At 37.6% G+C, this 18,659-nt stretch overlaps 1 protein-coding gene across 1 annotated transcript in view; it reads left to right on the forward strand.

Moving 5' to 3' along the window:
• Nucleotides 1-18,659, forward strand: part of BMPR1A (bone morphogenetic protein receptor type 1A) — a 75,217-nt gene that overhangs the window by 43,544 nt on the left and 13,014 nt on the right. The window contains exons 3-4 of the mRNA XM_041473322.1: nt 9,547-9,754; nt 18,443-18,605. Coding sequence (XP_041329256.1) covers nt 9,688-9,754; nt 18,443-18,605 — 230 coding nt within the window. The 5' untranslated portion in view covers nt 9,547-9,687. The remainder of the gene's footprint in view (nt 1-9,546; nt 9,755-18,442; nt 18,606-18,659) is intronic.

The following is an 18,659-nucleotide window of genomic DNA, read 5'->3' on the forward strand; positions in this document are numbered from 1 at the left end:
AAAAGTAGGAAACCAAGTGAAATTCATAGAAGAAATAGATCATATAATCTCTGTACCTTTTTGGTTTCTTTAGGTCTTAGTCCAGTTGCTTTCTTACAATATGGAGAGAAAAACAAAGATTGAATGAAAAAAAATTACAGATTTTATTAGTTGAATGTGAACTTCACTTAATCTAAAACCAAACCAAGCTTCTACCCTGTATGTTGATTTCCTGCTGTCCTGAGTTCTACTGTGTAACAGTTGTTGAAAAATGTTTCACACTGTGTTTAAAATAACCTTTTTGCACTGAGAAAAGAACTGGTGTAGTTGGTTGATTACAAATGGGAGATTTTTAATCTCATTAAACTCATGACCAGAAAGCTTTTGTTTGCTTTTGAATTTTGTGTAAAAAAAAAAAAAAAATTAACAGTATTGCTCTAGCACTTCCGTGCAGGGAAATAGGGGATTATAACTGTTGAAGTCAACGTTACCTTTGAACTCTGTTTTTGTCTACCTATTGAAAGATTACTATGTTTGGGTTTGGAAATGTCTTTGAAGGTATATTTGATGAAAGTACATTGTTCAAACTTAAGCAGAGTATTTGTGTGCATGTGCATGCTATGTCTTTTCTGTAGTTATTTAACCAAGCGGATTTGCAGTGCACTTAAGAGTTTAACTTAAGTTTGCATTAAAATCTGTTTTTATCTCAGCAAGACTCGCAGAACACTGACAGGGTGAGATAGCGCTCAGACACATACATTTACAGTCCTGGAAAATTTTCCCAGAGCAATAATACTTTCTTACATATGTCACATTGAAATTAAATGTTGCAGATGAAAATAAATGCTGAATGCAGCATATAATTAATTTTACATTATTTGTTCTGTGTAAGCACTTTCTTAATATAGCAATCTAGTTTGGTATATCCACTATGTGTGAGGTAACTGTAGATGAGCATGTCACATTTTACACATAAGCATTTATCACTCTGATACTTAGACTATCTGAACGCTTTGCAAGTTCTGTGTAAGATAATGAATGATTCTAGTTTAGGCTTTTCTAAACTTGCCACTGATAATTCTCACTTCTTTTGCCCTTGCTTGCTGTGAAGCTAGTAACCTACTTGTGCTCTATGCCTGGAGTTTGTAATCTTGTAAAAATATCCCCAACATCAGTTTCTGGGGTGAAGTGAAGGCTCACAGATGACAAAAGTTAATCAACTATGCATTAAAATTCAAAAGAATAAGAAAGGTTGCAATTTTAAGTTATAAGGGTAATATAACTACCACAAAGAACAAACTTAATAGGTAAATGTAATTTGCAAATTACATTTATCTAAAATTTTGTTTCTGTAGTAAGAACACTTTAAAAATAACTTGCCCCTGCCACAGCAGTCGTTCAGAGGAGGATAAACGAGCAACACCTACAATTTCACTTATTTGTCCCGTCCAGCTATTAAAATCCTTCTTTGGAAGTCTGATGGAGAGCACTTCTTTGAGGGTATCTGTGTGTTCTTTACAGTGGTTTGTGAGAACAGCTAGACAGGGAGTTTTCCTCTCAGCAGAGTACAGTGCCTCCGTGGGCATGGCAAGCAGGTGAGGAAAGCGAGGATTAAGGTTTACCTTGCCAAGCAGCGTTTTGTATTAGCAAATCTTCATGATGTTGAACTCGCTAGTCTTGTCTCTGCTGTTTGTATGTGTCGAGCAAATACTGTCAAAGAAAGCTCATCTCTCACCCATTGCAGTGGGGAGTGCGGAATTTGATGATTTAAAAATTACATTGCTTGCTTATGAAGTAATATTTACAAGTGTGTTTTTATCTTGTTTGTGAAACGACATATGAATTCACTTGGACAGCTGTTACCTTCTGAGTAGCAGAACAAAAAAATAGTCCATGTTGACAGTTTGAGGCGTTGTGAGGGCAAGCAGTTCGCTTCTTGTGAAATGCTCTTCTGTCGGCCTTTTTTAATACTAGATCACATAAAGGGACACCTAGTCCCTTTGTCACATACCAGAGGGAAAGGGTTTGCAGATGTGTGAGCAGGCAGATTCCCCTGTGTAAAGGGCATCACCACTTGCAGTTTGGAGGGGTTTCTTTGTATTTTTGGCTGAGGGTTGTCTTAATAAGTAATGTTTCCTGTCTGTTCTCAGTAATTTGAAACTCCGTCTTCCAGGTGTAAATTAAAAGGAAGGGGGATTTAAAACCTCCTTTCTGTTACCCCTTCCTAAATTTATTTTTTTTTCAGCTCCGTATAGAAAGCATATCCATTAATAACTTTCATGTCCACAGTGTGAGTGTGGGGAGTGAGGGCTCCGTGCATTATCAGGTGTTGACTCTTTTGACCTTGGTAATTACTAATGTATGCAATCGGCCCTTTCTGAGCCTTGTCAGCCTCGCTTGTTTAGCGTTTTATTTATTTTATTGCTTTCTACAAGTCCTGAATAGGAAAAAGGGATTTAAAGAGAAACCCCCCAAAAAAAGAAACCCAACCCTATGTTTATTCTTAAGGGGTGGAGGTCTTCTAGAGGGGAGCTGGCTTGCAGAGGGGGAAGACAGTATTCTTATGCTAATCCAGGCTCTGGATAAGGAGCAAAGCAGCCGTGCAAACAATGGAAGTGGAGCCAGAAAGTCTGCGCTGCAGTCTAGCACGCCTTGAAAAGCATGTCAGGCCGGGCGCCTTGGGCTGCCGGGAGGGGCCGCGGGGGGAGCGCCTCCCGCTCGCTTTATGGAGCTGGCGGCTGGCCAGCGCGCTTGGAAAAATCTTACTACCTAGAAAACGAGAGTTAAGGCTGGAAGAGGCGAGGGCAAGAGGGAGAGAAGTAGTTTATAATCTTGGTTTTATTCACGTTAAAAAAGCTAACCCCGTACCCCGTATTGAGTTGTCTCAGCTTTGTTGCTGCTGTTTTCTCCTTTGTACCAAAAATTGAAATTCAAGTGATGTGTCTTTTAAATAGCAGGCACATTTTCTAAAGGTTGTGCGTGAGAGAGGTAGGCTCTAGCAACGTGCCCCTGCTGGGAAATGAGCTTACACTTCCCTCCTGTGGGCGAAGCGCTCGGGCTGGGAAGCGCGCCGGGAGCCGGAGCTGCGGGCCGGCCTGAGCGTGGCTGGGAGGTGCCCTGGTTCCGGTCCATCGCTCCTCTGCTGGACACACCGATGTCCCTGGCATCAGCGGTTTGTCCGGCATGCTTTCTTGTTGGTTAAAGTCAGTGACCAAAAATTCAGGCTGTTTTCCTTAGGCATCATGAAATGAAAAGTGTGCTCTTTAAGCACCAAACAAAAACCCGGTTTCTGCAGAACTCTTCTTCGCGAGTTCCCTAAGTTGCATAATCGCCTTCACTTTGGAGGCATAAAGAAGTTGTGAATTTCTCCATCTAGGCTGGGCAGATGTTATAGGTGTAGCAGAAGCAAGCCAAGATCATGGGAGTTAAATAAAACAAATGCTTACCCTGTCAATTTCTGGATCTGTTTTTTGGTCTTTTTTTACGTAGATTAATGAATAACTGTCCTTAAATTACTGTAAGGTTGTGAAAACATTCATGCGTCTTAATAGTGGTAAAAGGCGTGTTACATATTAGAAACTCTTTCTATAAAAGCATTTGTAATTTTGAAGGCACTGGTGCACTTATTTTAGGGTCCTTTGTTCACTTCTAAAAACGTGAGCAAATGTATATTCAGGACTGAGGCCCAGCTTTTTCCTTTCCTCAGCCCAGGTATATTATTTGTGTCAAATTATTGAAACTCAGAGCCAAAATGTGTGATAAGTCTTGTAGGCAGTATAGTGTGACCAAAATATTTTTAATAGTGACATGTAAAATTTCTAACAGTTTTGATTTTTTTTTTTTCCTTGCTGCTTATGTTTGGTGAACAGAAGTATGTTTCTTATGAATGAGATCTGAGAGGTTTAAGTTATGATTACCCATTTGTAGTTACTAAATTTAGAGATGGAATTCATTACGAGTGGAGACTTTTCTCCTTGTTCACGTTGGCCGATTGGTATGACAGTAAGGAACTAGCAAAAATGATAAAAATATTATAAAAACATACAAGAAGGATAGCTTCTGGGTAGAATAGTAGAAGTTGATGTCATTGTAGAAAGAGCATGGGTGTCCATTTGCTAATTGTTGTAAGGGCAGAAGCTCTAAGCCAGCTAATCACTTCCAAAGTGAAGCAGTTGAGAAAAGAGGGAAATGGGTCAAGGTGAATAAAAATTGTGTTGTGACATTTTCTCTGAATATGTTCAAATAAAAAAATGTGTCGTGTCTAACACATTAGGATATGTTTGAACACCTGATTGCAGTGGGAAGACAATTTTGCTGGATGTCATTTCAGTTAATTTAATTGAAGAAACTTTGTAGCAGTTAATTAATTGGAATCCCAGAGTAACAGTAAGATGGGCATTCAGGAGTCCACTGAGTGGCGTCCCCAATTACCTAATTTTGTTGGGCATGGTAGAAAGCAGCTAAGCTTTAATTTCTTCACAGTTAACAACTTTGTTTATGAAACTGACAGATATATCATAATTTAGTACTTTGCCTTCTGAATTCTGTCGTGGTGTATGCATTTGATATTTGCCAGCGGTGGGAAATCTTTGTTTCAAGAGGTATCTGTTTGACTGTCCAAGGTGGATTTTGGTGGCTTTTCCCACTGGTCAGAAATAAGAAGTTATTTTCTAAGACTGTGAGTTCCCCTGCTGCAAAAAACCTGGTTTTAGGGTCTTGTGTTTTTTGAATGAACGAATATGTTGCAGCACATGTGTTCTAAACACATGGTTCTATATGTGCCACAGGGAGAACTAAGATTTCTTTTTTCAGTCTTTTGAGAAGTATATAATATACACAAATGGGCTTCATTTAGCATTTCAGATTTCACTTCAATTTCTAGAAGGAGAAAGAACTTGTATAATTTACACAATCTCTTGGCTTTTAAATTTATGCAATCAGGAATAGTTTTAAATAATTCGTTCACAATCCACAGTTCAGGGGAATTATTTCTGTGAGCTTGAACAGATTAGTGCCTAAATAGGACCTTACATGAAGTTTTTTTTGTTGATGGCCATGTAGCTAGCAGGCTTGCAATAGTCAGCAGTCTTCTCCATCAGTTGTAGGGATTTCTTGACAGATTTTGTGGGTGGATTTACCTTGCTTGTTTATTTTAACATATTTTTCAGCACTCAAGCATAGGTAGTTCGAGTGTTTCATTGTGACACTTTTCAACAATTTGTGTAAGCAATGCCTTGCAATAGAATAATAAAAACACATTTAAAAAGTAGGTTTTGTACAAGTATTTGACAGCATTACACAGTACACAGTCTGAAACTTTCTTCTTGTTACAGGCTTGGTTAAATTTGACTGTTTGACTTTGGATAAACTGAAGCTAACTATAGGTCTTTTTGTATTAAGAATAATGAAATGTAGTCCCAGATCAATCTATGCATGTGCTGACACCTGTAGCTATATGAGATGGTGGCCTTTGAAAACTAAAGACTAATTAAGTTTTTGGACTCTATTTTGTCTGAAAATCTGCCCTACAACCTTCTAACCAGTGGTTAGGAATTGGCTTCTAATTTCTGATCCAAATGAATTTTAATGGCTAATCCATACCTTGTTGAACCAGTAATTTTTTTTGAGATTGAATAGCTGTATGTCTTTCATTGTGTTTGTTCCTGTTATGTTGTCAGAGTGTAGTTATTTACCCATCAGTTTTAGCTGTCTTAATTGTATTATTTTCTTTTCTTGTTATCTCCAAATGTCTTGCTTTCCTTGATATAGTATCCTTCTAGATGGATGTTGAATTTATCAATCGTATTATCTTTGTGTTATTCATGCCTTGCTGTTTTCCCTGGGAAATTTTTCTAGGAAATACTAGAGTTGTATTTGTGTCTTTCTCCCAGCCACATCACATGGATGTGTCTGATGTTCTGTAATCAGTTGGTGTCCTTGGACATAGCTATCACTTATGTGTGAGCTTCTAGTCTGTGTGAAGCAGAAATTTCCCAGAGTTACCAATATGCATGACTTTTCCAATTTCATGCTGTTGTACTTCATTCCATTTGTTACTTCAGTTCTTCACATGATCCAAATCTTCTTGCATAAAAACAACATTCAGCTGAACTGACAATTTGTTTGTCAGCAATTTTTAAAAAGTTTTTGCTTTCTGTACCTACTTCATTAAAGAAAAGGGTGAGTATTCTTCAGTCAAGCTGAATCAAGAATCGAGGTCCTCAGATGCCATTTGAACTAGGCTACTAATCTCTGTTCTTGAAACTACTTGTCTGCCCTGTAGTGAATTCTTTACTGTTCTTATAATCCCTCTTTTCTTCATCCAAATAAGTAATTTTCTTTGTGGCACCATATCAGGTTTTTTCATAATCTTCCAGGGAAGTTGTTTTTGCACACTGACTTAGACTGACAGTTCAGTTTATCTCTGGCATTCTGTTCATCTCCAAGTCCTGTTCAAAACAGTCCCTGTGATTGAGGTAATATACTTACAGTTGCCTAAGTTGCTTCTTGCCCTAGTTACACATCAGAGAACCATTTAGTAACTTTTGGTTTTGTTGTGTTTAAATACATTAACTTGGTGTTACATGTACTGCTGCAAATGATTTGAAATATCTTGTCTGTTGAAATGGATTGTATGTTCTAATTCTTGTGAGGTCTAAGATTGACATTTTTTCATGTGTTCCCCTTATACAATACTGTCTTTGTTGTTGCATTCACCACTATCATTCTTTATTGAAATTTGGAACAGCACAGCTCACTTGGTTTGGGGATCATGCTGTTAAAAATATTACATGGCCACATCTAAAGAGCAGTTGCCACTGAGCTCCATGCTTTCAGAGTTGGTTTGGGCCATGTGAGAGATCTTGCACACTTCAGCTTCATCTATTTAGAGTCATACAGAACATAGGGCTGGACTGCTGTGACAGTGCTGTGAATTCACTGCTGAGTTCCAGTTCAGAAAAAAACCCACAGTTCTAATAAAATTCTCTTCAATAAACTGTTCCTAAAAAAGACAATAAAATACAGTGCAGAAAAATCATGTGTTACCATTGATGAATAAGTTACTTTTTAGTGGATTATAGTTGAAAACTTCTTTGTGGCTATGGTAGAAAAGAGATAGAGAACTTCAAAATCAATTGATTGACTTATGGATTTGAATCTCCTCAGCATTATTCTGTTGGCAGAGTAGCATTCCAGGTGTTAATTGGTGCTTTAATGTATTTGAAGAATGTTTAGTTGCGTCATTCTAAACTGTTATATCAGGCAGGTTTTGGAGAAATTGCAGCTGTTGCTCTTTCCATTTTGTGCCTTAGCCAGGGCTGCTAGTCTACCTCTTTAATAGCAGTCCGAAAGGGTATTTTTTGTTTTAAAATGGGGAATTAGGATTTGTTCTCTATGATTTTTATTGCATGGTTTTATATACAATATTTTATATATTTTTTATATATACGTATGTGAAAAGGGAAGTATTACTGGAAGGAAGATTGATATATAAAATACTGGTGGAGAACATTATTTTTTTAATAGGTTTGGACAGCATTTCTGGAAACTACCTTGGAGTGCGTCACTGAACAAAAATCACCATGAAATTGGAGTGAATTGCATTAAAATGGTTAATTTCTTCAATTTTTTTCTTGGGATTTTTTTGGTTTTTTTGGGTAACATGCTGTGTGGTACAGTGGCAAATAGATGTATCTGTGCTAGTGTGCCCCTCTGGTGAACAAGGGGGCAAGATCATCAAGTTTTAAACACTCCTACTCTTGCAATGTACAACAGTGCAAATACATATTCCTTCTGAAACTGGGCAAGACAGAAATTATTTTTAAAAATACTTTCAACAGACTATTACTAAGATTTATTTGGTTTTGCTTGATAGAATACCGTAAATAAAGCCTTTGTTGTTATTGCTGCATAAAGCTGTTGGCAGTTTTCAAATCCCCCATATTTTAGAGGATTGGAAGTTCATTACCAATGAAACACAGAATAAAGCATTAATACTTACGCTCTTACGTTGTTGGCCCGATATTTTATAGCTAGAAGGACATTCCTTATTAACTGTCAGAATTGGTGTTGTGGCATATGGAGCACTAAAGAGTGAATATTTTTGCTGTCATATCGCTTTTCCCTCTGCCTGGCCAGGAAGATTACTTTGAAGTTCCTGGTGCTCCAGACGTTTGCACAGTGCGCTATTCCAAGTCTGTCCCACCACAGCCAGGCAATAATCCTGGCCAGGGCCGTGGCTGCCATGGTGCTCGGGGTGCCTGGCTCCCTCTTTGTGGCTGCATTAGGGAGAAGTCAGAGACGTGTGAAAAGTAGGCCAGGGGTCGGGGCGGCGCCGCGCCCGCTGAAATTGGAAGTGACGGACACCTCCCGGCTCAGCCGCTAATTTGCCTCCATGTTAAATGCCCCCGAAGACTCATTAAAATGAAAAGTTCTTGGGTCTCGCCGACACACAGATTGAGTTATTGATGGAAGCGGCCACCAACAGTAATTGCTGCCCATCCCTGAGCGAACGCCTGTTCTGGCATTCATGAGCAGCGCCAGGCTGACAGGGGTCGGGGGGTCAACCCCACCGAAACGAGGCCGAGGAGAGGCAAAATCAGGGCTCTGTTCATCTTTGTGCAGCTTCGCTTTTGTTGCAAGGAACTATTGAGGTGTTCAAGCTGCTTTTTAGTCCTTTGAGGCCCAATTACGTTCCCCTCGTGCATCACCATTGAAAAGTTCTCTAAGCGGAATGTGACCGCAACTACTGCAGTCTGAAAAAGTGACTTCTTCCTCAGTTTGGCTGTCTTAGCTGTATGTTCACCCACTGTACAAGAGTAGAATTATGTTTTGTTCGTGGAGCAAATGGCGTGTACATACGGTAGTGTAATTTTTCAGGAGGAATTAATTTGCACACAGCTTGGGAATCCAGGATGTAATGATTTTGAATTGCAGTTAGTGTTGTCTTTTTTCTGCAGTTCTCTTCTAGGAGAAGACAGTAACAAGATAAATATATTAGGTGACCAAACTAACTGTTAAATTTAATGCAAATTTGGTTTTCATCCAACAGAGAGGCTGGGGGATTTTTTGCAATAAAGCTTCTCTACCAGCAGTTTTCAACAGGTGGCCTAACATGGTGTTACTGCTTCCCCACCAGTATTATGGGAAGTCACCACTTGCATTTAATTTTTATGGGAAATAATTTAAAGAAGGTTTCATTTCTGTAAAGAAAATAGTTTTCAAACAGATTTACATGTTAAATCTGTTGAATACTACCTCTAACAGCTATATGCAAGTCTGAAATTATACATTTACGACCAGTGAGTTGACATATCTAATATTTTTAATAGGAATATGAAAACATCCCTGTGGGTTGTTACCAAAAGTTTATATTTCAGAAGAACCCTGCTATTCAGTTAGATAGTAAACATAGCTAATGTTTTCAGATACTAATGTTAATAAACACATGGGGGTTTTTTTGTTGGGTTTGTTGGTTATGCTCAGCATGATGACCACCTTGAGGGTTTTTTCCTGTTCCACAAATACATGAAGTTTTTAAACATCTTGTTTTATTTTATTTTCCAGGAAACAAAGGTGGAAAAGCCACAGAAGCATCCTTGCAGTCAAGCACCCAATCCTGTATTAGGCTTCACTGAACAGACTGAGCTTAGCATTTGTCAAGCAGAAGGGCTGGTCGCCCTGCACAGGAAGGATTAAAAGTGAACAATGACTCGATTGAGAGTTCATGAGCAATTGCTTGGAGCCTATCTGCTTATCATTCTCCATGTTCAAGGTAAATATAAACTAGTTGAAATAAGCTTGTCGTTCTGATTTGTAGCAGAGTTACGCTTTTTCCAGTGGTTGAAGTTTTTTCTTTTGGAGTTTCTTTTGCGGGCAGGTGACTTTACTGGCCTGATGTGTCATGGGATGCTTCCCTAAAGAGAAGGACATTCTAGTGGTCATTCATTGTAGTTTAGATTAGGTGTATTTTAGCAAATACTTGATTAGAAACAATACTCAAAATGCCTAGTACACCACTGAGCGGGTTGGATGAGCAGCAGAAGTGAAGGTTTGACTTCCTGAATTTCAGTTCCTTCTGTGTGTGAATATTTGATCCCCTTAACTTGACCCACTGAAGAACTTGCAGTGTGCAGTTCCCCACACCTTTTGATGCTCCCAGCAGTCTAGAGGTAGTACGCCATAACTAATCTAAATGAACTTTTTGTACCTACTTGATGGGCCAAGGTGAGGCTATGGACTATTCACAAATACCCTCGTTTTCAGTTAGTGAAGGTACTCATTTGTGTGTCTTTTGTCTTTCCATACACCAATTATCAAAAAACTTCTGGAAATTCAGTTATCATTAGAACTTTAACTCCTCTGTCAAATTGGATTGAATTGAAAATATACATCCCTGGTTGGGTCTCTGTGTAAGAGTGTTCATTCTCCCAGCTGTGCATGCCTCATGTGTTTAAGTACACAGAGCTTTCCAGATATTTTCAGAAAATAGAGAAAACAAATTTGGTACTGCCATTTAAATACTTGAATATAAAAGGATTTATATTCTTATTCCATACTTAGATCAATTACTGCTTAGTGAGTGCTTGATTTTGAGATGTGAGATTTACTATTTACTATGTGAGATACTTACTTTCAAGAATAACAATTCAATGAACCCATTAAAATGGGGAGAGGAGGAAGCCTGGTAAGTACCCAAATGCTGATCTTTTTGTTTTGTTTCTGGTGTGAATCTGCAATATTAGATTAAAGGATATAGCAGAGCTGTCTCTTCAAAGCCTGGGCTTGGTACATCCATTTGGACAGAAATAGCCTAGTTTGGGGTATACTTGAAGTCTGTAGTAGATTACAGATATTTGCAGGTAGCTGTAAGGTGCTTAGATTAGGTAATGGGAATAAACTAAAGAAAGTTTCATTGAGAAATTAAGAAAGAAGTTTTGACTGAATGTGGTTAAGTATTACAACAGGCTGCCTGGGCAGGTAGTGCAATATTCATCCTTAGAGGTAGTCAGAACTTTACTGCAGTGACTTGAACAACCTGGTCTGATGTAGAAGTTGGTCATCCTGCTTTGACCAGGTGGTGGTACCAGGTGACTTCCAGAGATCTCTTCTTCTCTAAAATACTCAGACATAGTGTTTTGCTGTGGAACTTGTTCTGTTTGTATTCAAGCAGCTTTACTGCTTCTGGTGGAAGAGACCAGCTTCTTCCCTTGTTCCCTTGAGGAGGCTGGGAGTAATATGCTTTGTTCTTTTTGCTGAAGCCATGGTTACTCCTCTGCATTAGCCAATATTTAGCATTTTAATAATAAGCAATACCAACTGAAGAGTTTTTTTTCCTCTGTAGATTCAAATAGAAATAATAATACAAATATGCAAGTCTTCTAGTGGCTTAAAATTAAATTACATTAACTCCTTCCATGATTACAGTGATTAATAACAGTTCAGTAAATAACTTCCAGTAAGTAATATAGATAAATTAAGTTTAAAGACTGAGTATTATTTTTCAGCTTCAAATGAAAAAATTTCCTTATCTTACAAATTTTCCTGACTTTCAAATTAATACTGGGAGGGAGTTCTGAAAGCCGTGAAAAAGTTGAGCTTATTGAAATGTTGTTAGTTCTTTGCAAGTTGCCTAAGGGCTTTTCTTCAAACATATGAAATATGCTTGGTTTCCAGGGGTGGTGAGGAAAAAGCCAGTCAAATCTCTCTGCATTTCCCTAGGTTCATGGGGGAGGAAAGAATTAAGATCATAGTCATAAAGCATTTGACATTTTTATAGGAAAGAGACAATCTAAAGTGAAAAGTTTAAACCATTGAAAAAGTAGTTTCAACTAGGAAAATATATGCAGGATGTTAGAAAAATGTATCATAAAGCAATCAACAGAGGTGAAAAAGATTCATTAAGAAAAATTGAAGAAAATTTGTGTGATTTACAGAAAGAGGAAGAAAAAGCAGAGAAAGTAAAAACCAGTGTGTGTACTTTCATTGTCAGGCATCCAGGTTAATGGCTTGCTCTCTTGGGGTTTTTTTGGAGGCTTCTTCAGAATGTTAGGAATTTCAGAGCTTACCAAGACCTGAGAGAATGATAAAAGCAAATGTGTCTGTATAGCTGCATGTATAAATACATACCAGATTCCTTAACAGGTAACTTGAAAAAGCAAGTGGATGCATGTGTTGATTACTGTGAAAATATTCTTACAGTAACAACAGAAACCAGAGGCAGCTCCATGACATTACTGGTGAATAGCTGCAGTTTCTCTGCAGGTTGGTACTACGCAGCAGGGGGACCCAGTGGTTGCCCGTTGGGTTGTATCTTTATAGCTTTGGGACTTCTTCATTTACTTTGAGAAATAGTCAGAAACAAGCCTGGGTTGCAGATGGCCAGATTTAATAGCAACCTCTTCAGTTGAAACATTTTATATTTCCTTTCTTGCTGTGGAAGACCTTTGCAGTGTTTTTAAGTCTGTGACGTGCTCTGCATCTTCATCCACCTCCTTTTTCTGATCAAAGGCAAGAGGTCTTGGGCTTCAGCCACACTTGTGGCTGCACTAAACAGGTTTTGTCTTCCCAGTAGTGCAGGGTTTTCAGGCAGAGAACTACTTTTACTTTCGAGTATTTCTTTGTTGTTATAGTGCATTGATGAGCATGTCTGATCAATATATGTAGCAGTAATAAAGTGCTTAACATCTACTTAAACATGTTCTCATAAATGTGGTTCTTCATTGCTGGCAGTTTACTTCCCATGTGGTTCATCACACGTTTATGTATTCTTCAAAGACACCACAGAAAACCAGTATTTTAATCCTTGTAAATTAGTTGACTAAAGGTGTATTAATACCACTTGATATGCATAAAGATATATTAAAAGTCAAATTTAAAAATGATTAGTGTTAATATTTAATATTAAAATTGATTTAAAGTTGCCACTGTTACTGAACTAAAAAAAAACTGTTGATTTTAGTCCACTGCTCTAATTACTTTTATTCAAATACTTGATATAGATGAGGTATATATTAAGATACATTTTAAAAACTTTATGTACTTTCTCGATTTCAGATGAAGTAGTTAACTGAATTTGAATGTATAAACTGATCTGAAACAAAATTCTAAAATATATAGAAGGAACTTACAGTTGTCAGTAGCTGATTCATTATTTGAAAACACTGGTTCTGTTTATTAGTGATTTCCCCAATTAACGGCTGCATCTGTCTTTAAAATATGGGCAGCAACCATGTTCTTATAAATTTGTCTGAGTAAAATTCTTCCAGGGATTATTTAAAGTTGATCTATTTCTTTATTAAAAATTCGCATTTAGTTTTAAGTAACTTTATTCTTTAAAAGCCCTTTTAGTTTAAATTACAATGCAGTGTATTTTTAAGAAAAATGCACAAATTTTTCAAGTCTCTGGCTTTTATATTGAGTACATAAGAACAGAGCAGTCTTCAGAAGTGCCTTTTGGGGAAGGGAAATGGGAGCAGAGGTTGAGGACTGTGGGTTGGGAAGCAGAGGAGGCAGGGGCTGCCTGTCTATGTTGTGCACTGATGTAGCTCCTGGGAGAGCTGGAAGGACAGGAGGGAGGTTTTAAACCAGTAGTCTGGGAACATGCTGTGATTTTTAGGAACCAGTTCTGCTAGATGGAGCTACCTCTAACATGCCTGGTCTTTGGAGATCACAGCCTTGATATATAAAAAAGCACTATAGGGAGAATTATGGTTACAACGCCAAACACAGAGTTTGGAGAAGCATTTAAGATACTTTCTTTGCACTCATACAATTTTTCTGATTTTTAAAAAAGTTATTTTGTCTTTGAAAAGCAAGTGCTAGTATTGTGTTCAAGCTGTGTCAGTTGTACTGAGGTTTAATTCACATAACAGAGCATGTTAAATCATTAGGAAAGTTTGTGATAGGCAGAAAGGTGAAATGTGCTTACTGGAGTGGGGGATTTTGCTGTATCTGTGTCCTAAAGCAAAAAAAAAGTAATTTAGAACTACCACATAAAAATGTCAAGGTATGGCTTTTTCATGAGCAAGGCATATCTGACATAAAGAGCTCTGATACAACTTTCATCTTTGATGAAAAGAGCCCAGTGGCATCAGCACCAGCAGGGAGGCAGGTAAAGGGGCTCTTCTGACTAAGATTTTTCTTACTTAAATACTGAATTTCTTGGAGTTTACAAGCGTGGATCACAGTAGCTACAAAGAAATGCCTCTAGCACTGTATTTCTGCTAGGATAAATCCCGTTAAAGGATAATGTGGTCTGGAATAGAAATGTTTTTATGGGCAACACCTATATTATGAACTCAGAAAGCTATCAAACAACTTGACTGCTATAGGCCATATTGGACCTTCCTTTGTGGAGAAAGAGAGGATACAAGTAAGTAAAAAAATTGTAGCCATAGTTTGGCTTTTGCATTTGTCTTCTTACACTTACTGCTGTCTCTGCATTTCATAGAGCTGGTTTTTTATGGGTCACACAAATCTTTTCTTAGATCAGAAGACTAAATGAAATTATATCTGTATCCTGGCATTAAGTTGCAAGCAGGTTAACTCGGGTTTTAGTGATTAGTAACACTGCAGTGTCACGCACAGTACATTTTTAAGATTTATCCATGTTAATATTCATATTTGATGCGTGCTTTCAAGTAGACTTAGATTTCTAACCTAGTGAGATTTTTAATATCCTGTGCTTCTTTGAAATACATTTTATAGTCTTAACTTATTTTCTGTGACTGGAAGAAGCAGTGCTTTGAATAATTTATATTTTTGTTCAAAGGCTGGATATTATACATTGTCAGGCATTGTTCTAACAATTTGTTTTATTATTAGCTTTTTCAGTTTTTATTTATTTTATTAAAATAAAGTTTAATTTTAAACAGAAAACCATTGAAGTGTTGTCCTGTCTGTAACAATTGTTCACACTTGTGTAAATCTACAATGCATGCAGTGTATGATGGGGCAGAGCAGAAGACAAAATCAGAACTTGAAGTCCCATCAGCTTTTTTCTCATCAGTGTCTTACACTGCAGTGAAGTTAGGAGAATGTTCCACCCTTACTCTGATATTTTTTTGAATGTTGTAACTTTGTAATGCAGTAAAATGCACAGAGCAGTTTGTATGTTTAGAAGTCTAATGATACTGTCGTTCTCAAGGCTGGATGAACAGGCTAGAAGTGATCCAGGATCTTGAACAATCTCACCAGTGTGTGATAGCTCATTTGTTGCTCTTGTGTATTATTTTGCCCCACCAGCTCTGTGCAATTTGCAGGTGGAGGTTAGGAAATGGTGTGCCTGGAGTCTCTGGGTGCTGCGTTTCAGTGCACAGTACACTGCACTTACACCTTTGAAGGTTATGTGAGATTTGTGTATGTATGTTTCTTAGCTGTACTGCAGAGTGACAACTGCAAGTGTCATGGAAAAGAAGAGATTAATTACATCATCAAGTAGTGTAGTGTCATAAGATCCTAAAACATGATCCTCCCTTTGCCTGTCCTTTTCCCAGGGGGAAGATGCAACAGTGTGAATGTCTGAGAGCTGGAGCTCTGAGGGTGGAGACGTAAACCTTGGAGCAAGATGTTCTTTAGGCCTATCCTTAGTTCTCTCTTCTTCATTTACTCAGCATTTATTAACCAGGAAAAAATGGCAATGAAGGATCCTGTGAGTTCAGGGCCTTCATTTGCCCTCTTAATATCGAAGGTGGATGGAAGCCAAGTCTTTCCATACTTGACTCCCATTCCCATACCCAGCAGCTTTAAAATGGACACTAATGAGTCTTGAAGTGCTGCTGCTGAATTGCAGTACTGCAGTAAAGGAGACAGTTCGGTATCCTAGATGTAGGCAATTAAAAACTGTTTAGTGAAGTAATCCCAAACTTCCTCCAAATTTTCTTATTCTCTTCCCTGGGTACTCAAATTTCTGTCTAAGAAGTGTTTTGCTTACATTCTTAGGAAGTAAAAATGCAAGAGTGAAGTGATTTTCTTTCCCCGCCCCCATTCTTTGTGCAGTTCAGGTATTACCTGTAAGATGAAAGCAGGCTACTATGGAGTTTTACATTACAAAAATAATGAAATTGTAGTCTGTTCTTGCTTTGAATAAAAATCTTTGCCTACAGAAACTGAACAAAAGACAAAGATGCTGTTTCTTTGAGAATACAGTTATCTGTTTTGGATTTTATATGGTATGTGCTTTTCGTAAATCTCGTAATGCAATCCATCTTCATAAATGAAGAGGTAAAATGTATTTCATGTCACTTTTAGTATAAAAGGTTGGTATACTGTAGTCATGCTTCAGTGTTAGTTTACAGGGAATTATACTGCCTTAAAAGATCCCAGACATGCACAAAAATGTTGTTCTTTCTGTTCTGAGCTAGGAGAAGCCATGCTTTAAGGGTTCCTTGGATTTCTTGTCTAATAAACTTAAACATTGCATTCAGTGATCAGGGTAGGAAAATGGATGAGTGACTGTAAGACGCTGATCATAAAATACCATAAAGACTTTCAACATGTGGAATGTCACTCAAGAGGGATTTATAACATCACTTGGGAAGGATACTGTAGTCATTCAACAGAATCAGAAAGACAATATTTGTACATATGCAGTGGCTTTTGCTTTAAATATTAAGTAGAATTACCTGTTCTCTGAGCAGGTAAGGATCTCCTTAAATGTGAATACAGAATGTTTTGTAATGTCTTTAGCAAAGTATTAAAATTACCTTTCAGTTTATGCTGGGAAGAAATATGTAGAAAGAGAGGGGGGTGGATGGAGGAGCTGTTTCAGTTGTGCAGGATTCTTCTTGGTTAAATCAGAAATACCTATAACCTGCTGTTATTCTAGCATTGGGTCTTGTTTCTTGTGAACAGTCTGTACAGATCAGCACTATTTAACTTGGGCATTACTGAAATACTCTTTGAAGACCACATATTAAATAAACCACTGCTCTGTGATTTCAGTGTTTAGGTAAATGGTGTATTTCTCAGGATATTCTCTTACTTGTATCCAGAAGAAGCAGAGTTGCATTATTTTGCTGCACTGGACAGTGCACTGGGTGTGCTCTATTAACCAGATGAGGAAATCTGCAGGTCTGCTATTTTCAGTACAGTAGGATCAAATTTCACAGGTATTTAATTGGCACTTGTCTGAATGACATAGTGGATGTTACAGTGATGTAGAGTGATGCAGAGGGCTGTATCTGCAAGAGATTTTAATCAAGTTTTTCTGGACGCGTTTCAAGCAAGGTACAACAGGACACTAATATTCTCATCACTCTACAGCTTGTATTTGCTAGGTTTGACAGGAAGCCAAAGAATCTGTTCGAAGACACTCTTGAGTTTTCTGGTTAAGTTTCTTTTCCTTAGAAAAAATGAAATTTAAAAATGAAATTTTAAAATGAAATTTTTATTGTGACCTCCATTTTTTTTAATAATAATTGAATTTGTAAAAGCTTCTGCTGGTCCTGACTGGCTGCTGGCTTATCTTGCCAACATTGACCCTCATACAGAGCCTTGCTGTAATCTGTGTCAGTGCAAGTGATAGTTTGTTCACAGCTCTTCTATCTGTATTTGGTTCGTACCTTAAGGATTTAGAGCCAAGGTGGTGGACAGAAAGAGATTTCTTGTTGGTAAAATTGTGTGTGATAAAGCTGAAGGAGATAGGTAAAGATGTTCTCATCTCATACAGTAATCACATAGCATATTCCAAATGAGGCAGATAACGTTCATCATTTTTGTTCTGGATGTTCTTCACTAAGAAGGAAAGGGATATTTTCTTCTGAATGCGTGCATTCACAAAAGCTCTTTAATAATATGATCAAGAAAGAATGATGTTTAACTCTGCTACTGTTGAGGGGTACTTGGAACATGATGCAGCCCTGTTTCTGTTCTGTGAAAGCTCGTTTGGATGGATGTTCGTGTCATTTACTGAAATTTAATTTGCAAACGAGATTTACTTTAGCTGTGTTTTGAAGTCCTAATGCATACAGAGATCAAAAAAACCAAGAGATTTTGGAGTTATTACTGCTCTTCCATGAGACTGTGAATCCATAAAAAATTACTTCAGAAAATTAGAAAATTGCATATTAAGTATGTTCAGCCATGCATAAAATTATTCTTGTTGTGGTTATTAAGCCGTCAGCATTTTGGTTTTCTGAACACATGAATGAGAGAAGCTTTCTTCAGAAAATTCTAACCAGTTACACCACTGCTTTCCTGCCCTCCCCGGAAAAGAGAAAATATCTTTCTGTTTATATTGATTATATATGGTTGGAAGATCTGCTGTTAAGGTACAAAATAACTTAGGAGGGTATCGCTAGAATAAAATTATTAACTCAGATTTCTATAATCTTGGGAGAGGAGATTGCCTTGTATACTTCAGTTATAAATATGATTATTATTGTCATATTTTACCTATAAAACTCTTGAGCAGTTTTCAAAGAGATGCAAACTTTTTTTTTGTTCTATTTTTTGTGTCCAGGTCAAAAGCCAGACAGCATGCTTCATGGTACAGGAATGAAGACAAATTCTGACCAAAAGAAACAAGCAAATGGAGTAACACTTGCTCCAGAGGACACCTTACCTTTTCTTAAATGCTACTGCTCAGGACATTGTCCAGATGATGCTATTAACAACACATGCATGTAAGTGTTGCATTCAGGATGGAGAGGCTCTTTGAAGAACATAATTTTGGATTT

Source organism: Pyrgilauda ruficollis, unplaced genomic scaffold, assembly GCF_017590135.1.
Source record: "Pyrgilauda ruficollis isolate IOZ18807 unplaced genomic scaffold, ASM1759013v1 scaffold11, whole genome shotgun sequence".
In the NCBI taxonomy this organism is placed as follows: domain Eukaryota; kingdom Metazoa; phylum Chordata; class Aves; order Passeriformes; family Passeridae; genus Pyrgilauda; species Pyrgilauda ruficollis.